The 18,323-nt window shown below is 32.8% G+C and overlaps 2 protein-coding genes across 4 annotated transcripts; one reads left to right on the top strand and one right to left on the bottom strand.

Annotated features, from left to right (window-relative positions):
- Positions 1–1,605: 1,605 nt before the first annotated feature.
- LOC123902165 lies at positions 1,606–4,465 on the bottom strand. The gene is made up of 4 exons (XM_045951825.1): positions 3,942–4,465; positions 3,004–3,593; positions 2,223–2,738; positions 1,606–1,901 (listed from the first exon to the last, which is right to left on the bottom strand). Exons 1-4 carry the CDS (start codon positions 4,159–4,161, stop codon positions 1,725–1,727), a joined length of 1,503 nt encoding a protein of 500 aa, XP_045807781.1. The 5' UTR covers positions 4,162–4,465; the 3' UTR covers positions 1,606–1,724.
- A 5,952-nt stretch (positions 4,466–10,417) lies between these two features.
- LOC123902166 (ABC transporter B family member 21-like) lies at positions 10,418–17,728 on the top strand. Of its 3 annotated transcripts, none has more exons than XM_045951828.1 (13): positions 10,418–10,765; positions 11,779–12,132; positions 12,329–12,383; positions 12,499–12,674; positions 12,913–13,134; positions 13,276–13,514; positions 13,591–14,116; positions 14,244–14,517; positions 14,657–15,528; positions 15,672–15,938; positions 16,023–16,286; positions 16,406–16,699; positions 17,192–17,728. In XM_045951828.1, exons 2-13 carry the CDS (start codon positions 11,803–11,805, stop codon positions 17,546–17,548), a joined length of 3,876 nt encoding a protein of 1,291 aa, XP_045807784.1. In that variant the 5' UTR covers positions 10,418–10,765; positions 11,779–11,802; the 3' UTR covers positions 17,549–17,728. The 3 variants fall into 3 exon arrangements, with proteins under 3 accessions (XP_045807784.1, XP_045807785.1, XP_045807782.1); XM_045951826.1 differs by lacking the exon at positions 10,418–10,765 and adding an exon at positions 10,779–11,585; XM_045951829.1 differs by having other exon boundaries at positions 10,760–12,132.
- The last annotated feature ends 595 nt before the right edge of the window (positions 17,729–18,323 follow it).

Consider the following 18,323-nt stretch of genomic DNA (forward strand, 5'->3'; position numbering starts at 1 on the left):
GAAAGCATTCGTAATCTTCTTAGAAACGACACAATGAAAACATTCTTCTTTCGTGGATAGTTTTTTTTTTAATTGATTTTTTCTTTAGCTTCCTTACCAAAAAAAAATAATACTCCCTCTAGTTTCAATTATAATAAAAAAATAATTGCATTTCCCGGATTAGGCCTTGAGTTAGTCCGGAAATATTTCTCTTGCCGTCCTATGAGTTTCTCAAATATGATCCGCTACATAAGTAACAGACAGTGTTTTTTTCTTAAATTTTTCATTTTATAACATCCGCTACTTAAATAGCGGATAAGTAAAAATAAGGCGCGTAAAAAATTCATAGTGCGCAGAAAAAACTTTTCTTAGTTTGAAACCCAAAGTTGACTATAAGCATGAAACAAGAATGCGTCTAATTTGGTTTACTTTGGTAATGCATAGGCATATACTACTAATTACTAACCCTAACTTGTGCACCAATGAAGAACATATATTGTGTGTTATAAGCAATTAACACTTTAACATCGTTACGCTGGCATTACACTAAAACCTGTTAGGTGCCAAACACATGACCCATGCCACTAAAAAATTGTACACTTTTTTTTTTTAATATCTTTTTATAACATGTATATGCTTTTCTTTTTTACATTTTGAAAACCTTAACAAGCATTGCTGTTGTGCACAAATAGTAACAGAAGGTAATAATAACGAAATTGCAAACAATAAGAACACAAGAAGTTTGATAACGGAGTTCCCCTTAGGTACGTCTCCGGCTGCAGAATTCGCTACAGCTCGTTTCTATTAGATGAAAGAATCAAATTAGGGTTTCAGTGTTACAAGCGGTATATATAATAATAGCAGAATGTCGTAAATACCCCTGCACCATACCGCGGGGGGCTATCGCCCCCCGCACCCCCCTAGCGCCCCCCAAAACATCTGGTCAAAGCCCATATGGGCAGGGGGCGGCCGGAGCTTCGCTTCGCTCCGCTAGCTCAGCTCCGGGCCGCCCCCAGCCTCTTCCTGATGCATATATGAACCATACTCAACAATTGCGTTTAAGATACTCAATAAAGCACTGGATTGGATTGAGACTTGAAATATCAAAACTTTTTTCTTTAAACTGGCCGTTCGAAATTATGATGAGTTGCATAACTAAAAATAAAGTATACACCTAACTCTTATAATAGTACAAATAATTTGAAGACAACCGTAACCAGGCTGTAAGTCTTAAATAAACTCTTCTATAAGTCCTAAAGAACTTAAAAAACATAGAAACACTTAATTGGCCTGAAATATATACACAAATAACTTTTTTTTTCTTCCTTTCACCCCAGTTTAATCTGGTTCGAGGTCAGTTTTGGTATCGAGTGGTTTCAGCCCCCTCCTAATCGCAGTTGCGGGGATACACAAATAACTTTGTCTAATCACTACCATCAACAATCAACAATGCTCAAATTAAATAAATTTAATGAACACGTGAATACAACTTAATTGGTAGTTACAGAGACATTAATAAACAGTGTCCTGTGATCAAATAAAAAATCACACACTTCTACACATCTAAAAATGTGAGTTTGGCCAAATAGACTACTAGTCCAAAAAAATAAAAAATTTATTGAAAAATAGTTATAAATCGTTCTCATAATTTATTATACTTTATTCCTCAAGGATCCTATGATCCAATCTTGACAATGAGCAGTTGGGGACCCAAAAGACTAGTTTACTCTTTATTACTGTTGATCCTATTTTCTTTCTCTCAACCTAACAGCACGAGTCATCAAGCTATTTTTTTGTTTTGTTAGAATGACATCAAAGTCACTTATAGTCCACTCTGCCACTTCATCTTTGTCACTCACAAATATCTCTGTTCCAGTATCAATAGATGTCCATATTCTTTTGGCAGGAGTACTACCCGGGTTCTGCGTAATAAAGTGTATGTTTAGATCGACGGTATATTTGACAGAATCATAATAAATTATCACAATTTCAATAAAAATTACACGTTAAAGTTTTAACAAAATTACTGCGTCAAAGTAATTTCATCAAACTTAACGTAAATCTAAGTACGGGATGTGATATGATGACTCATAAGTTTCCAATTGTAGAGTGGTGCTCTCTCCGTTTTCATTGAATAACTGATGTATATGTATTTGGTCAGATCAGACACATCAGTTATTTAATGAATCGGAAAAAAAAATTTGCTTATATATGAAATCAGAGAGAGTAGTTAAATTATTAACCTGATAAAAGTAAAGTCTACTTGATAGGCCACCAACATCAAGGTCCCAAGTCCTTGCATCACCAACCCAACCATCACCTTTTTTAATAGGGTAACCATACTCACCCCAAATAGGATGAGGCAACAACTGAACAATCTCTTGTGCCTGAGGATTACTATAAGGATCACAAGTACTAACAGGTTGCTCTAAATGTTGAGCATTTCCTGGAGCACAGTAATAATGATAAGCTGAATAAGGGAAATTAGCAGTGTCATTTCTGAAGATCTTTTTGTTATCTGGTGTGATATGAAATGGTGGACAATTCCCTAAACCTGTAGGGCTACACCAAGCTGGAGTTTCTGGATTGATTATCATTTCACTGTATCTAGTTACATCAGTTAGTACATCTCCATCACAAGGTGCACCATTGTTCTTCCAACAACTTCCCATGTCTAGAAGGTAGAATTGGCTCTTTGCTCCTCCTCCTTTCTTGATGTCTAAGGTTAACCTCACCTTAAAATTTGGTGATTCTAAAGGCTGAATTACAAACCCAAATGGTTAGTTTTGTCTAATCATCAAACCAAACAAAAAGTAAACAGTCATTTTGATCTTTAACTGTGTCGGACACAGTCACAATAGTATCTGAATGTATCTAAATGCATCATTCATTAGTCAGTCTGATCCTCAAATAAGTCTTTCGTTAGTAAATTTGGTTCATAAAATTACTAACAAAAGACACACTTTGAGAAAAAAATTGAAAATTTTGAAACATTGGATTATGAAGGAAATGAACTGAACTTACAGTTTTAAGCATTCCCCTTGTGTCATAATGGTACCCTCCAGAAAATCCACTAACTGCATCAGCTCTCAAGTAAAGCATCAACCAAGGATATTTCTTTGAAGTCTTTAACTTATGTTTAAACAACCAACTTCCAACATTAACTTTCTTCTCCCAAATCACCTCATAAAAAGATAGATTATTATTATTATCATCAAGTTCACTACTTCCACAACTAGAATTCAAATCATAAGTACCACTAAACCCTCCTTTTATTACACCATCTTCTAGCTTTGTCCATTGATTACACAAAATGGGTTGGTTCATGCACCCTGTCCCAAAACAAGGAAACCTTCCTGGACTAAAAGGAGGTACCTTTTTACCATCTTTAGGACATAAACCAGACCTAGTGTCATAGTTTCCATTTTTTAGCATTATCATCCAAAATTGCCATGGCCTTGGTTTATCTTGAACTTCACATAAAGAACCTAAATATAGTTCTTTTTGAACAGCATAAAGATCTATATTGTTTATGTCTTCTGGTCTCAAACCAGGTAATGAATCTCCCACCCCAAGTTTGTTATCTTTTTCAGTTACCTTGTGAACCAAAGAACCTAACCATACAACAACATAAAAAATAAACTAAGGATAGAAAGAAAAAAAATTGAGGACTAATTTGAGGACTATGTGCATGTTTAGTATCATATTAGGTTTGTCAGAATCACGTTGACCCATAGGTTCTGCAAAACCATGAGTTACCGTGATTCAGGCAAATTTCATGACAAGAATAGAGAAAAATTTGAGGACTAATGTGCAATTTAAGAGACTATGTGTAAGTTTGGTATCACAGCAGGTTTGCCAGATTCACGGTGACCCATAGGTTCTGCAAAATTATGGTGGGTTACCGTATTCTGGCAAATCACAATGTCCATACCAAACATTCACTATGTGATTTGGGGTACCTTGTGAAAGATCAAAACATTGAGCAGCTCTTGGGCTACCCATATGAGGAGCTTCTTGACCAACTTCATTGCAAAAGTTCCAAGCTTCAAAGGCTACTCTTAGATTATCATTTTGCATTCCAGGGTCACCTACAGCTGAGACATTGGTTGTGGAGACAAGAGAGGCACTAAAAAGAAGTACATTTGTTAACACAAACAACTTCTGCAACTTTTTCTCCATTGCCTCTTTCTTGTTAGAGGCAAAGGAGCATAGTAGATGGAGGGTATAAGATTAGGAGTACCTTCCACACTAGCCTTTACCAAATTTATTTGTAATTTATTGAAAAAATTGGTTCAAATGTACTTTATCCAATGAATGCGTAGCTTCATTTACTATTATTGTTGATTGTTAATTGATTATAAATCTTAGAACCGTGTGGATGGATCACTATCAAAAGGTGAATGATGCTTTGTTCCTTTCCTCCTTTGTCCCTACACATTTTCCCTTTTTCTTACTTTTGTTTATTGTTTCAAAACTTTTTCATACAAAATAGGCTAATTCTTAGAAGCAAAGTCTATGGTGTAGAACCAAAGATAGCCTAACACTACATACAAATTTGTTTTTTATATTAAATCTTAATAGTAGAAATTATTGATCCAATAGTAGAAATAAATTTGTGTGTGGTTCAACACTTATTTCATGTGTAATGTACAAGTTATTTTTCCACCATTGATCAATTCTTATTAAATTTCACCTTAAGGTAATTAGAAGTTAATTGTGATTACCAAACATACACTTTGTTGGGTTCTACCATGCTTCTCGACATGCATGTTTAGCATCATGGTAATTTTAGACGAATTATAGTGAACTATCATGATTTTGATAAAAGTTATATCTGTGATCTTTTGGTCTTATAAGGTGATATTGACTTGATAGCATATCGTCCAAGGAATCTTATAAAAACTTTGATACCATTTTAGAATTTGAGTAGTGTCGTCTTTCAACCAATGTGCGATTCTTAACATGATATTCGACAAAATTACATTATTACCATAATTTTAAACATCTATTAAGTTTACAAAGTATGCTAACAAGTATTCATGTTAAGTAGCGAACGGTGTAAAATTTTGAAAATTTCAAGTATAGCGGGTGTCAGCTAGTTAACTAGCGAACTCAGTCTTAAGTAGCGAACTGTGTAAAATTTTGAAAATTTCACTTAGACCATCTCCAATGGTGAGTACCTATTTTTTAAGAATTGGTACCTAATTAATAGGTACTCCCATTGGAGCAAAATGCAAATGAGTACCTAATAGGTACTAGTTCTCAAATAAGCATTGGTACTTATCCTATTTTGGTGGGACTCGTTTATAAAGATATATAGTTATTGGTGAAATGTGTTATTGGTGGGACCCCTTTAGAACTTTTTAAGAGGTGTTGGGTTGGAGGGATTGAGTGTTTATTAGGTACTACTATTAAAAAATAATAAATAAGTGATGTGTATATGTGGACCCCAGTTAGGTACCAAAAAATGGAGAGCTCCATTGTGGATGCTCTTAGGGATGTTTTTCTCAAATTTCTCATTTTTATAACATTCACTACTTTAAGTATCGGGAGGATAAAAATTGAAACGAAAACGGCTCGCGAGAAACATAGGGGCACCAAAAGAAATTCTCAATTATTTGAGGTCCAATAGCATGCTCATAAATTGGGCCTGCTTCAGTTGAATCCACGTTAACTTGGACAATTAATGCGGCCCCATCCACAACTCCATATTATTTTTTTGAAAATTTTACCTCATACCCGTACATTTATTTTTTCACCCCAACATATCAATTTTCTTTTTTCAATTTTACCCCTTTTATTGTTTGACTTCACCCCATAAAATGTTTTCGGTATATAAAAGTTTTCTGTAAAACTTGAATTAAGTTTTCTAGTAGTCAAAATTGTAAACCGAAATACTTGAAAAAGGAATTACAAAAATTTAGTCATGGTTCAACCATAACTAAACTGCAGATTTAAAACCGGGACAAGTTTGAAAATGTTTTCTGAAACGAAGATGAAGAAAAAAAACATAGATAAACCAATCTACCTTTAATTCTAAGTATGTCGACATGAAAAAGATGGGGGTGCAGTTCAATATTATAGGGAATGGATTGTCTTCAGTGGAGATTTCACTGGATTCTCTCCAGTTTCCATCTCAACCCTCTATTACCATTTTAATAATTAAAAATGCTTATTGTGAAAAAAGATGAGTGGATGAGATTCCAGATGACAAAAATGTCACATGAGAGGATCCCCTCCCAATATTATAGTATGAAGGTCTCAAAACCATTAGTAGTTTTAGGAAACTTGGAAGACATGCATATAATTAAGATGAATTCAATTCTCCTAATCGAATTTTTCTCTATCCGTAAGAGTTGAGATCGAACCCGAGGTCGCACACGGTCACAATAGTATCCGAATGTATCTAAATGCATCTTTCATTAGTCAGTCTGATCCTCGAATAAGTTTTTCGCTAGTAAATTTGGTTCATAAAATTACTAACTAAAGATTGTTGTATTCTCCAACCAAAGTAGTAAATTGTTGTATTCTTTTTTTCAATTTGATTTACTTGCGAAAAATGTAATAATTGAAACTTCACTATTACCATTTGCAAATTTTAATTTGGTGATAAGTATTTGGATTCTAATTGATTATTTGTTAATAATATTGCTATCACAACTGAACAATTGATGATGATGACATGGTGAATGGGCATGTGAAAATAAATAGATGTTGAAGTAAGCATGTAAAATTGAATTGTACAAAGTCTAAGAGCATATGATGAGATCAGGCATGGCTCACGGGGTTCAACTAACTTTGCAATAAATCCACCGTCACTACATTGCATCAGTCCGTGTTGTTTTTTCTCCTCTTCTTCTATTTATAGATATATAGTCAGAGTGGTATTAAGGATCTCAGATTTGAATCCGAATAATTACAGAAAATATTCGATTTGTTAATTTCAATATTGTCAATTTAGCTAGATCTAACTAAATCAATAACAATATATTGACATCTCTTTTGTTGTTTTCGGATTTTAAAAAACTGTTAAAAATATTTTTTCAGTCACCGAAGATATTACTGAGTTGAGTCGCGAATTAGGTCGCTCTCTTTAAGACGTTTCGCGACACTGTCCAAAATTGTGCAAGCAGACTATCAACCACGAAGTCCCCAGGATAAAACAACACAGTTACAACTGTATACCGATTTGCTACTACAATGTAGAAATCGGTCAAAGAATACACTATCTTGAAAGGTACTACGATACCACTCGAATTGATAATACGATATCAATCTATGACTTAGCAGTACTACGATACCACTCGTATTGATACTATGAGTCCACGATACTACGATACCACCCGTATTGATACTACAATATCAATCAATATAATGACACTGATGTCACTCTAATATGGTACTAAGACCAATTTTAAATCAAAGAAATTATAGTACTAAGACCATTCTTTATAATTTTTTAACATAAGATGAATTATTGTTGTCAAAAAAAAACATAAGATGAATTATTTATGAATTTTTATGTGCAAAAAACTAAAAAATTTATATTTAATTCATCTTTTGTTAAAAAAATTTAAACTTTTGTAACATAGATTCATATAAGGTACTATAGGGATATATCTATCCTTGACAATCACACCAAACTGATAAGCATGTTGAAGCTAGTTGAGTTAAGGATCAAGGAATCGGAGGTTGAGGGTTCAAATCCTAATAAAGAAAAAAAAATTAACATAACATTATAATACTAACAATTAACACCCCTTGTGAAAAAAATTAAGCATGTTGAAGCAATCCATCATGACATAAAATTAGTTCAACACTAGATGCCACGGTGTAAACCATGATTAAACACATTGGAAAGAAACATGATAGATGGCACTTGGATATAAACTAACATGCTTGAAAATTTTGAAAAAGAAAAAGGGACATGTTCCAAATTAGAATTCAATTCCTTTCTTCTATTCACCACACTTGTTCTAGTTAAAAATTATGGAAAGCCAAACACCATACAGGAGCTTTAATTTTACGCAGGTGAAAATCTTTCTGGCGGCAGCTAGAGTTCTTATCTCAATTAAGGTAATTTTTTCCAACACACTAAAAACACATAATGATTACAAATTGATGGAAAATAAATCACAATAAATTAAATAAATAAAGTAAGTTTATGATCGATATGAAACTTAATTTATTTATTTTCTCAAATTACGTACACACACTAATAATATGCTTTAGTATTCAATGTGAGACTCAAAAATTTTATTTTCAATTCACACACCAACAATAATTGTTCGAACCTCTTCTACTTTATATAGTGAAGAGTGATCTAACTAGAAGAGATCCTTAATATATACCACTTATCAATAGCATTTTTCTTATTTTATTTTATTTTTTAAAGTCAAATGAATTAATAACGGTTGAATTCATTTTCCCTTCATTTGGAGCAACATCACGACTTAGCTACTAAGAAAGGGTTTCATGGTATTCATGTCTTGGGGGGTCCTTGTATTGACATTGGATTCACACATCTAAATTGGATTTTTCTTTTATGCTATATATTTATTTTAGAACGGAAAATGTTATATCCCATGAACATAACTCAGTTAATAGAGACATTATATATAATATGTAGGGATTGGAATTAGTGGCTTCATCATATAATAATTTTTATTTTGAGATTTGTGTAGTCAATATTTTAAAATATAAAAGAATAAATTATTTTCAATGCAAAATTTATCGTTTTGATTTTCTTAATTATAGTGTTTCGAAAATACTAATTAATATGGTCGTTTTTGAATTACCTACACAATATACAAGGGATATCCATTCATATTTAGAGTTTAGTGAATATCATCAAGGAATTTTGGATTTTAATTAAATGTTATTTTATTGTCATACAAACTTGTGTATTAAGGGTACACCCTCATGTCACTATTACAAATGAAATAAATAATTTAGAATCATTAAATAACTCACATAATTTTTAATTAACTTTAAAAAAAATTACTTATCATACATGACCAAAATTATGTAGATGTTAAGAAATGTACAAATAATAATTATGTTTTGGAGAAAAAAAAATTACTACGATCTATTAATTCCTTTTATAAAAAAAAATTGGTTAAAAATATTTAACACAAAAATTACTAGTATAGTACCTACTACCTATTAACATTTTGACAGTAGAATTTACAATTTTCAATACAAATTTATTTTGTTTCTATAGTACATTTTGAAATTACGAATTCAATTAGTTGAATTTGAGCATCTCGTGATTATTTCTTTGGTCCATGCATGAAATCAATGGCTTAATTCATTTTCCCTTCATTTTATGCAATGCAACATTAGGGCTTAGGCTATTAAGAAAGTGATGATCATGTATTTCATTCATTCATTCATGCCTTGGATTGACATTTGAGTGGATTTTTCTCTCAATTTATTTCTCTTATGTCACGGGCGTTAGTAGATAGATACTACCGTTAAATGTGATGACTCATGAACCTTTTCTAAACTAAACATTGAAGAATGATGAATTCATTGAATTGAAAAAGATACTGTAAATGGATATTGAGTGATCCATTTTCGTGATTCGCTGTCAAGACGACATGGTGTTATTGGCATTGGCACAATAAAATAATTGGTTAAGTGTCATCACCCCAACTATAAATGAAAAGAATATTTAATTTATAGAAGATGTGACTCATTAACCTGTTTCTCTTAGATTAGAGTTTTCAAGAACTAACAAAGATTGAAAAGTAAAGTTTTTTTTTTTCTTGTTAAATGAAAAGTAAGGAATTCTCAGATGTAGGAAAAGTAAGGAATTCTTCTACTCAGACATTTTTAACAATAATTTATTAAATAGGAGACATTTCTATTTTTATTAAAAAAAAGTTATATTTTTTGTACAAATTAAAAAAAGGGTTTTAGTCACACAAAAAAAAAAAGGTTGTTTAAAGAAAAATTCGAGACCCTACCTAAGAGAACCCGTATCGAAATTGCCTTTTAAAAATAAAATAAGGAATTACACATTTGTCAAAATAAAGATATATTATTTAGTTAAAAATAAATAAATAAATAATTTCAATTTTGACCAATAAATAAATAATTGCACTGATCAAGAAGATATGCACATATAAAAGAGAAGAGAAGAAAGCTGTGTGGAAGCAGTTATTAAAAAAATGGCGATTATTTGACCAAAATTTCACATGGGAACAAACAACACAATCCGCAGAACAGCTGTGGCATATATCCAGGCATCGGCCCCATATAATAATAGTAAAAGATAGTAGCCAAATACTTCGTCGATCCTAAATATAAGAGGAAGTTTACTTTTTATATTTTTATCACACGGCTGAACTTAGTAATAATAATTTTCAATATGATAGTCCAAACATGAAATCAAATTTTCATATAAAAATGCAAAACTACAGAAGTCATCAGTGACGGATTAAGATACCATTGATTCCGGGTATTAATTCCTTAATTAGTATAGTATCCCACCACTACGGAAGAATAAGATACTTGCGCTTTAAGCAATAACAAAGTCAATATATTATATGCTTGTATCCCCACTTAATCAAATCAACCATATAAAATATTCAACAATACTTAGTATTTATATTGTATTTCACTATATATATATACTTACAAATTAAGGTCTAAGTTAGGTGTACCCTTCTTTTTTCAACACATCACTCAAATGATCTCTCCCACTTTTCATTCTCTAATTTGACATAAATATTCCTAACTCAACACCTCTGTCTTCTTCCTTCCTTCTTTCAAACAGGTCTGTTCATATTCATCATTTTTTTTGTTTTTTGTTTTTTAGTCTTTTATGGATTCCATTTCCACAAATTTGTTATGCACTAGTGTTTAATCAACTTTATCAATAATTTATTTTCTTTCTGTATGTTTGATATCACGGTAGTTTTACCAGAATCACAGTGATGCACCGTGATTTTCCAAATACTACATAGCGTAACCTAACTTCTGCAAAATTAGGGTAGCTTAATGTGATTCTGATACATTCACCGTCATACCAAATATAGGTTTTTTCTTTGCATCATGTTTGAAAAACCCTGTTTTCAAGAAATGCAGCATTTTTTTCTTCTTTCACCTTACTACTCTTCTTTCTTTCTTTATGCGGTGTGGTAGGAGACAAAAAAATAAACATGTTTAAGTCCTAACTTTTTTGTCTGGATCCATGATTCAATAGCTTAAACATTTATTCTGATGACAAGTTTTTTAATCTTTTGGTTCACATTTGTTACTTTTTTTGGATAAATCCAAGTGAAGAAACCAGAATCTTTGTTCATAAGTTCATAAGATGATTGTGAAAGAAGCTTAATTTGAGAAGCACTTTTGTAGTACACGTTGCAGTTTATTAGTAATAATAGTAGTTATCAATTATGCTTTTTCATTCCTTCACGTTTTCAAGCTCAAAGTTTTTCATTCACATTTAATGAATGAAGCGTTTGGTCAACCTTGAAAATGACAACTTTGTCCTTTAACCTTGAAAATCACATTTCTCCTTTTACAATTCAAATTTAGCTTTTAAAACTTTGAATTCTTTGTATTTGGACTGTTTATCTCTGATCTCAAACCATGTAATAATATATATACTCCGCTAATTACTCCCTCTGATCCAGTTGAGTCAACAAAAGCTGATACATTTAGTTCAAATTTTATATCAGATACATCAACTTTTGTTAACTCGGCATCAGAGGAAGTATACTATAAACTATTTAGTTTGTGATATTTTGATTAAGTTGCTAATTATTTTTAGTTGATTTTGAATAGTTGAAGACAAGACAGTGATCTGAGATGGATGTGGAAACTGAGAAGGATGTTGGTGTTGTTGATAAGAAAAGGAATAATCATGATGATGAAGCAACAACATCAGAGAAGAATGGCACAGAAACAAGTACAAACGGTGAAAAGGACAAGACAAAAGAGAAACAAGAGACAGTTCCATTTCATAAATTGTTCACTTTTGCAGATTCTACTGACATTTTATTAATGGTTGTTGGAACAATCGGTGCTATTGGAAACGGTTTGGGTTTACCTCTTATGACATTGTTGTTCGGTCAAATGATTAATAGTTTTGGTAGTAATCAAAGTAACACCGATGATGTTGTTCAACAAGTGTCCAAGGTAACATAAAATTAGTCGAGTAAACAAAAGTTGATGTATCTGTCGTCTGATTCAAAATTTAAACCAGATATATTCATTTTTGTTCGTTCGGCTTTTTCTTATATTAATGAATATGATTTTTTCTTTATTTTGTAAATTTTGTTGATTCGGCTTTTTCTTATATTAATGATTATGACGATGAAATTAATTATTACAGGTGTCTCTGAAATTTGTATATTTGGCAGTAGGATGTGGGGTGTCAGCATTTCTCCGTAAGTATATTTTTGTAGTAATTAAGAATTTATTAAGATGATGTGATGAATTTTTTTAGATATATGTAAAAAAGAGACTAAAATTGTGAGTTTTTTTTTTTTTGTCTATTTTCAGAGGTGAGTTGTTGGATGGTCACAGGAGAAAGACAAGCTGCAAGAATAAGAGGATTGTATTTGAAAACAATATTAAGACAAGATGTTACTTTCTTTGATAAAGAAACAAACACAGGAGAAGTTGTTGGGAGAATGTCTGGTGACACTGTTCTAATTCAAGATGCCATGGGTGAGAAGGTATGGATTTTAGGATTTGGATTAAAATGTTACTTTGAATCTATGAAACACAAACACAGATACCAGACACGATACTGATACATAGATAGGTCGACACCTGTAATAATGGAATGTAATTACATGTGTTGGTGTCGTGGTGTCAGACACTAGACACGAATTTAATTTGAAGTGTCGGTACTAGAGACGTTTGAATATAATTTTTACTAATGAAAGTTTTTCATTGTGTTTGAAAAAACAGGTTGGGAAATTTTTGCAGCTAATAGCAACATTCATTGGGGGTTTTGTGATAGCATTTACCAAAGGGTGGCTTCTTACTGTTGTAATGATGTCAACTCTTCCACTTCTTGTTGTGTCAGGTGCTGCCATGGCTCTTATCATAGGCAGAATGGCTTCTAAAGGTCAAACTGCTTATGCAAAAGCTGCACATGTTGTTGAACAGACAATTGGCTCAATAAGAACCGTACGTTGTTAGAAATAAATCTGTCAAGTTCTTTAATTTCTCCGTCTGTGTTTGGTTCGGCGATGATAAAAATTGATTTTAAATGAAATATTGAATTGATTCTGACTAAAATTTGGTTGACACTGTAAAATAATTTTTCAGGTTGCATCCTTTACCGGAGAAAAGCAAGCGGTGTCTAGTTATAGCAAATTTCTTGTAGATGCTTACAAAGCAGGAGTTTTTGAAGGTTCTATAGCTGGAGTAGGACTAGGCACAGTCATGTTTGTTATTTTCTGTGGTTATGCTTTAGCTGTATGGTTTGGTGCAAAGATGATAATGGAAAAAGGATATAATGGCGGTACCGTTATTAATGTGATCATCGCCGTGTTAACTGCTTCCATGTAAGTATAAGTACCTTCATTTTTTATGCATCCCCTTGCAAAAGATAATTTTATATATGGATATGTATTTTTGTAGGTCTCTTGGCCAGGCATCACCTAGTCTGAGTGCTTTTGCGGCGGGTCAGGCGGCAGCCTACAAAATGTTCGAGACAATTAACAGGAAGCCGGAGATAGATACTTATGATCCAAATGGAAAAATATTAGAAGACATTCAAGGTGAAATAGAGTTGAAGGAAGTTTATTTCAGTTATCCTGCAAGACCTGAGGAGCTTATATTCAATGGATTCTCTCTTCATATACCGAGCGGAACAACCGCGGCATTAGTTGGACAAAGTGGAAGCGGAAAGTCCACAGTTATTAGTTTGGTAGAAAGATTCTACGATCCACAGGCAGGTGAAGTTCTTATTGATGGCATTAACATGAAAGAATTTCAGCTCAGGTGGATTCGAGGGAAAATTGGTCTTGTTAGCCAGGAGCCGGTGTTGTTTGCATCGAGCATTAAGGATAACATTGCATATGGTAAAGATGGAGCAACAATCGAAGAGATAAGATCTGCGTCCGAACTTGCAAATGCTGCCAAATTCATTGATAAACTTCCACAGGTTCTAGATTCTAACCAGACTCTTAATATAGTACTTCAATTTTAAAATCAATGCTATTCGATATTTATGGATTCTTAACCATAAGCTTGTTAAGTAACCTTGTTAGCTTTTGAACTTTTGGATTCAGGGTTTGGACACAATGGTTGGTGAACATGGAACTCAGCTGTCTGGTGGACAGAAGCAGCGCATTGCCATCGCAAGAGCAATCCTTAAGAATCCAAGAATTTTACTTCTAGATGAAGCTACAAGTGCACTTGATGCAGAATCTGAAAGGGTGGTGCAAGAGGCTCTAGATAGGATCATGGTCAACCGAACCACGGTTGTTGTTGCGCATCGTTTGAGCACAGTGAGGAATGCTGACATGATTGCTGTAATCCATAGAGGGAAAATGGTTGAGAAAGGTATCACACAAAACATAGCTTCTTTTTATTGATTGATTCATCGTGATTGTTCGATTGAGGCATAGAAAGTAGAATTTGAATTATCAAAATCTTGTTTATATATATTCATATTTCATAACTTTATTTGTACATTTATCAGGAACTCACTCAGAATTACTCAAGGATCCTGAAGGAGCTTATTCACAACTCGTACGCTTACAAGAAGTAAACAAGGAATCAGAAGAAACTACAGATAGCAATGGCAAGAGAGAACTTTCTGCAGAATCCTTTAGACAATCAAGTCAAAGGAAGTCGCTTCAAAGATCTATTAGTAAGGGATCGTCTATAGGGAATAGTAGTCGCCATTCGTTTTCGGTTTCATTCGGTTTACCAACGGCAATTAACGTTGCTGATCCTGATGACCTTGAAAAATTACCGACCAAAGAAAAAGGACCAGAAGTTCCCCTAAGCCGCCTTGCTTCCCTCAACAAGCCAGAGATTCCAGTTTTGCTTTTGGGATGTTTAGCTGCCATAGGAAATGGTGTCATATTTCCAATATTCGGTATTTTGATCTCTAGTGTCATCAAAACATTTTACGAACCGTTTGATGAGATGAAAAAGGACTCCAAGTTTTGGGCAATAATGTTTTCACTCCTTGGTCTTGCATCATTGGTGGTGATTCCGGCGCGATCTTATTTTTTCTCTGTGGCCGGATGTAAGTTAATACAACGTATCAGGCTATTATGTTTTGAGAAGGTGGTGAGCATGGAGGTTAGCTGGTTTGATGAGCCTGAAAACTCGAGTGGCGCAATTGGTGCAAGGCTTTCAGCAGATGCTGCTTCTGTTCGCGCTCTTGTTGGCGATGCACTTGGACTGGTGGTTCAGAATTTGGCAACTGCATTGGCTGGTTTGATTATTGCTTTCGTTGCAAGCTGGCAGCTCGCGTTGATTATTCTTGTCTTGATTCCTCTCATTGGATTAAATGGATACGTTCAAATGAAATTCATGAAGGGATTCAGCGCAGATGCAAAGGTATGTTACTTTTATTATTGAAAATTTATAGATTGATTATTTAAAATGTACTATAATGAGCCTTAACCGAAGTAACAAATCTTAACTAAGTTGTAACAACCTATAACAAACTCCGACTAATTCTAATAATTGAACTGGTGCAGATGATGTACGAGGAGGCTAGCCAAGTTGCAAATGATGCTGTTGGAAGCATAAGAACTGTTGCATCTTTCTGTGCTGAAGATAAGGTTATGGAACTATATAGGAAGAAATGTGAAGGTCCGATGAAAACAGGCATAAGGCAAGGAATAATCAGTGGATCGGGATTCGGTGTTTCATTTTTCTTATTGTTTTGTGTCTATGCAACAAGTTTCTACGCTGGAGCTAGACTTGTGAAATCCGGGGATACAACATTTTCAGAAGTTTTCCGGGTACTAAATCTTTCCTACTAGTAACATTTCGTTATGATAAAATCAAGCTTCTTATAAAATGTATACTATTTTCTTGTTTTGCAGGTTTTCTTTGCGTTAACTATGGCAGCTATTGGTATTTCTCAGTCAAGTTCCTTTGCTCCTGACTCAAGTAAAGCAAAGTCAGCTGCTGCTTCTATATTCGGAATGCTTGATAAGAAATCAAAGATCGATCCAACCGATGAATCCGGCACCACTCTAGATAGCGTTAAAGGCGAAATTGAGCTTCGTCATGTTAGTTTCAAGTATCCATCTCGGCCAGATATTCAGATTTTCCGAGACCTCAACTTGAACATCCATTCTGGCAAGGTATACATTTTATATAGCCAATAAAAAACCAACGAATTAGTATAACTAACTAACTAGTGTAACTAACTAATATAACTAACTTTTATATCTGCTAACATCGTCACAATTGTTTGTTACAGACAGTAGCACTTGTCGGTGAAAGTGGAAGCGGAAAATCAACTGTGATTGCTTTGTTGCAAAGATTTTATGATCCTGATTCAGGTGAAATCACACTTGATGGAATTGAAATTCGTCAGTTACAGCTCAAGTGGTTAAGGCAACAAATGGGACTTGTGAGCCAAGAACCAGTATTATTCAATGACACCATCTGCGCCAATATTGCCTACGGAAAAGATGGCAATGCAACTGAGGCAGAAATCATAGCTGCTTCAGAATTGGCCAATGCTCATAGATTCATCAGTGGCTTACAACAGGTACAATGACTTAATCTTTGAAATTTATCAATTATCAATTTAATCTCTGAGTTTGTAGGTGTCAATAACTTAATCCCTAAAGTTAGTGAAATTTTAAAATAATCTTTGAAATTGTTGATGACATTAGTCCTTTTTAATCAATTTAAAAAAAAAATTAGAATTTTGTTAAACTATTATGTCCTAAAATAAGTGGTTGGACTCTAGTGGTTAATAAATTTCAGTTAAGGTTTAATCACGAGAATCGAGTTCGAATTATGGTTTAAACCATCTTTAAACAAACTTTACTTACCTCACAATCCAACTCCAAATTATCATAGCTCCCTTCCTAGGAGGCGGAGAATCAAGTTCAAGTTCAGACTTTACTTACCTTCTGATCGAACTTCAGATTATCATGACCTATATCTACCTAATTGATGATTCTTTAGTTTTTTATTGGTTGTATTATAATGTTAACATTGTGTACTTTTGGGTGGATTATCTTGACTTTTATAGGGTTATGATACAATAGTGGGAGAGAGAGGAACTCAATTATCAGGTGGACAAAAACAAAGGGTAGCCATTGCACGTGCAATAATCAAAAGTCCAAAGATTTTGTTACTTGATGAAGCCACAAGTGCATTAGATGCTGAGTCAGAAAGAGTTGTTCAAGATGCATTAGACAAAGTCATGGTGAATAGAACCACTGTGGTTGTGGCACATCGTTTATCAACAATTAAAAATGCTGATGTTATTGCTGTTGTTAAAAATGGAGTTATAGTTGAAAAAGGAAGACATGAAACACTTATTAATGTTAAGGATGGATTTTATGCTTCCTTAGTTCAACTTCATACAAGTGCTAAAACAGTTTGAGATTTTCTTTACACTTTTTTTTTTTTAACTAATTTTGAGAAATTCAATTGATGAGTTGATCAATATATATAGGAGTATTTTTTGGTTTACCACATTTCATGTAATTAAAATTATTCAGGTTATTATCAATGTAATTCTGATCAATGAATGAATAAGATGTTGATTTGACCTTAAAGAAAATATGTTAATTTGTTTGACAAAAGTGTCTGATTATTTGAAATATGAAAAATTAGTTGATTCATCAAATAAAAGTATTTTGTAAATATAATTGTATATTTAAATACATAATGCATATAGTTTAATTAATGTTTACATATATGTTCTTTTATTTAAATTATATATATACCAAAATTAATTTAATAAATAATTACTATCACTTTTAATACTATAATTTATTTCAAAAAGTTATTCTAATTTTTTAAATCCTAAATTATTATTTTTTTGAGCAAAAATCCTAAATTATTTGTTAAACTAAAAATAAATAAATAAATAAAAACCACTCAAAAGTAACGGATGCCTCCTACTCATACATGTTAAAAAGTAAAAACGAAAAGTGTCATTCTAATTCTTCCTTATATGCTTAATTAACTTTCATCTGTAATTTGCATATTTTTAAAATCACTACGTTTAGTAGTGTAAACCAAAAAAAAAATATTCTAATTTTTAGGATATCTTCAACAAAGATTTTGTCATTAAATTTTAAATACTGTGCAACCGGTCTATGATTTTGTTAGTACATAAAAAATTTCTTCTGTTGTATCCAAAAAAAAAAAAA

Source organism: Trifolium pratense, linkage group LG1, assembly GCF_020283565.1.
Source record: "Trifolium pratense cultivar HEN17-A07 linkage group LG1, ARS_RC_1.1, whole genome shotgun sequence".
Classification (NCBI taxonomy): Eukaryota; Viridiplantae; Streptophyta; class Magnoliopsida; order Fabales; family Fabaceae; genus Trifolium; species Trifolium pratense.

Coding starts and splice junctions, on each gene's coding strand:
- LOC123902165 (XM_045951825.1), bottom strand. CDS start 4,161: ATGGAGAAAAAGTTGCAGAAGTTGTTTGTGTTAACAAATGTACTTCTT. Junction 3,594..3,941: donor ATGTTTTGATCTTTCACAAG/GTACCCCAAATC, acceptor TTGTATGGTTAG/GTTCTTTGGTTCACAAGGTA. Junction 2,739..3,003: donor CAAGGGGAATGCTTAAAACT/GTAAGTTCAGTT, acceptor TTTGTAATTCAG/CCTTTAGAATCACCAAATTT.
- LOC123902166 (XM_045951828.1), top strand. CDS start 11,803: ATGGATGTGGAAACTGAGAAGGATGTTGGTGTTGTTGATAAGAAAAGG. Junction 12,675..12,912: donor AAGATGCCATGGGTGAGAAG/GTATGGATTTTA, acceptor TTGAAAAAACAG/GTTGGGAAATTTTTGCAGCT. Junction 13,135..13,275: donor CAATTGGCTCAATAAGAACC/GTACGTTGTTAG, acceptor ATAATTTTTCAG/GTTGCATCCTTTACCGGAGA.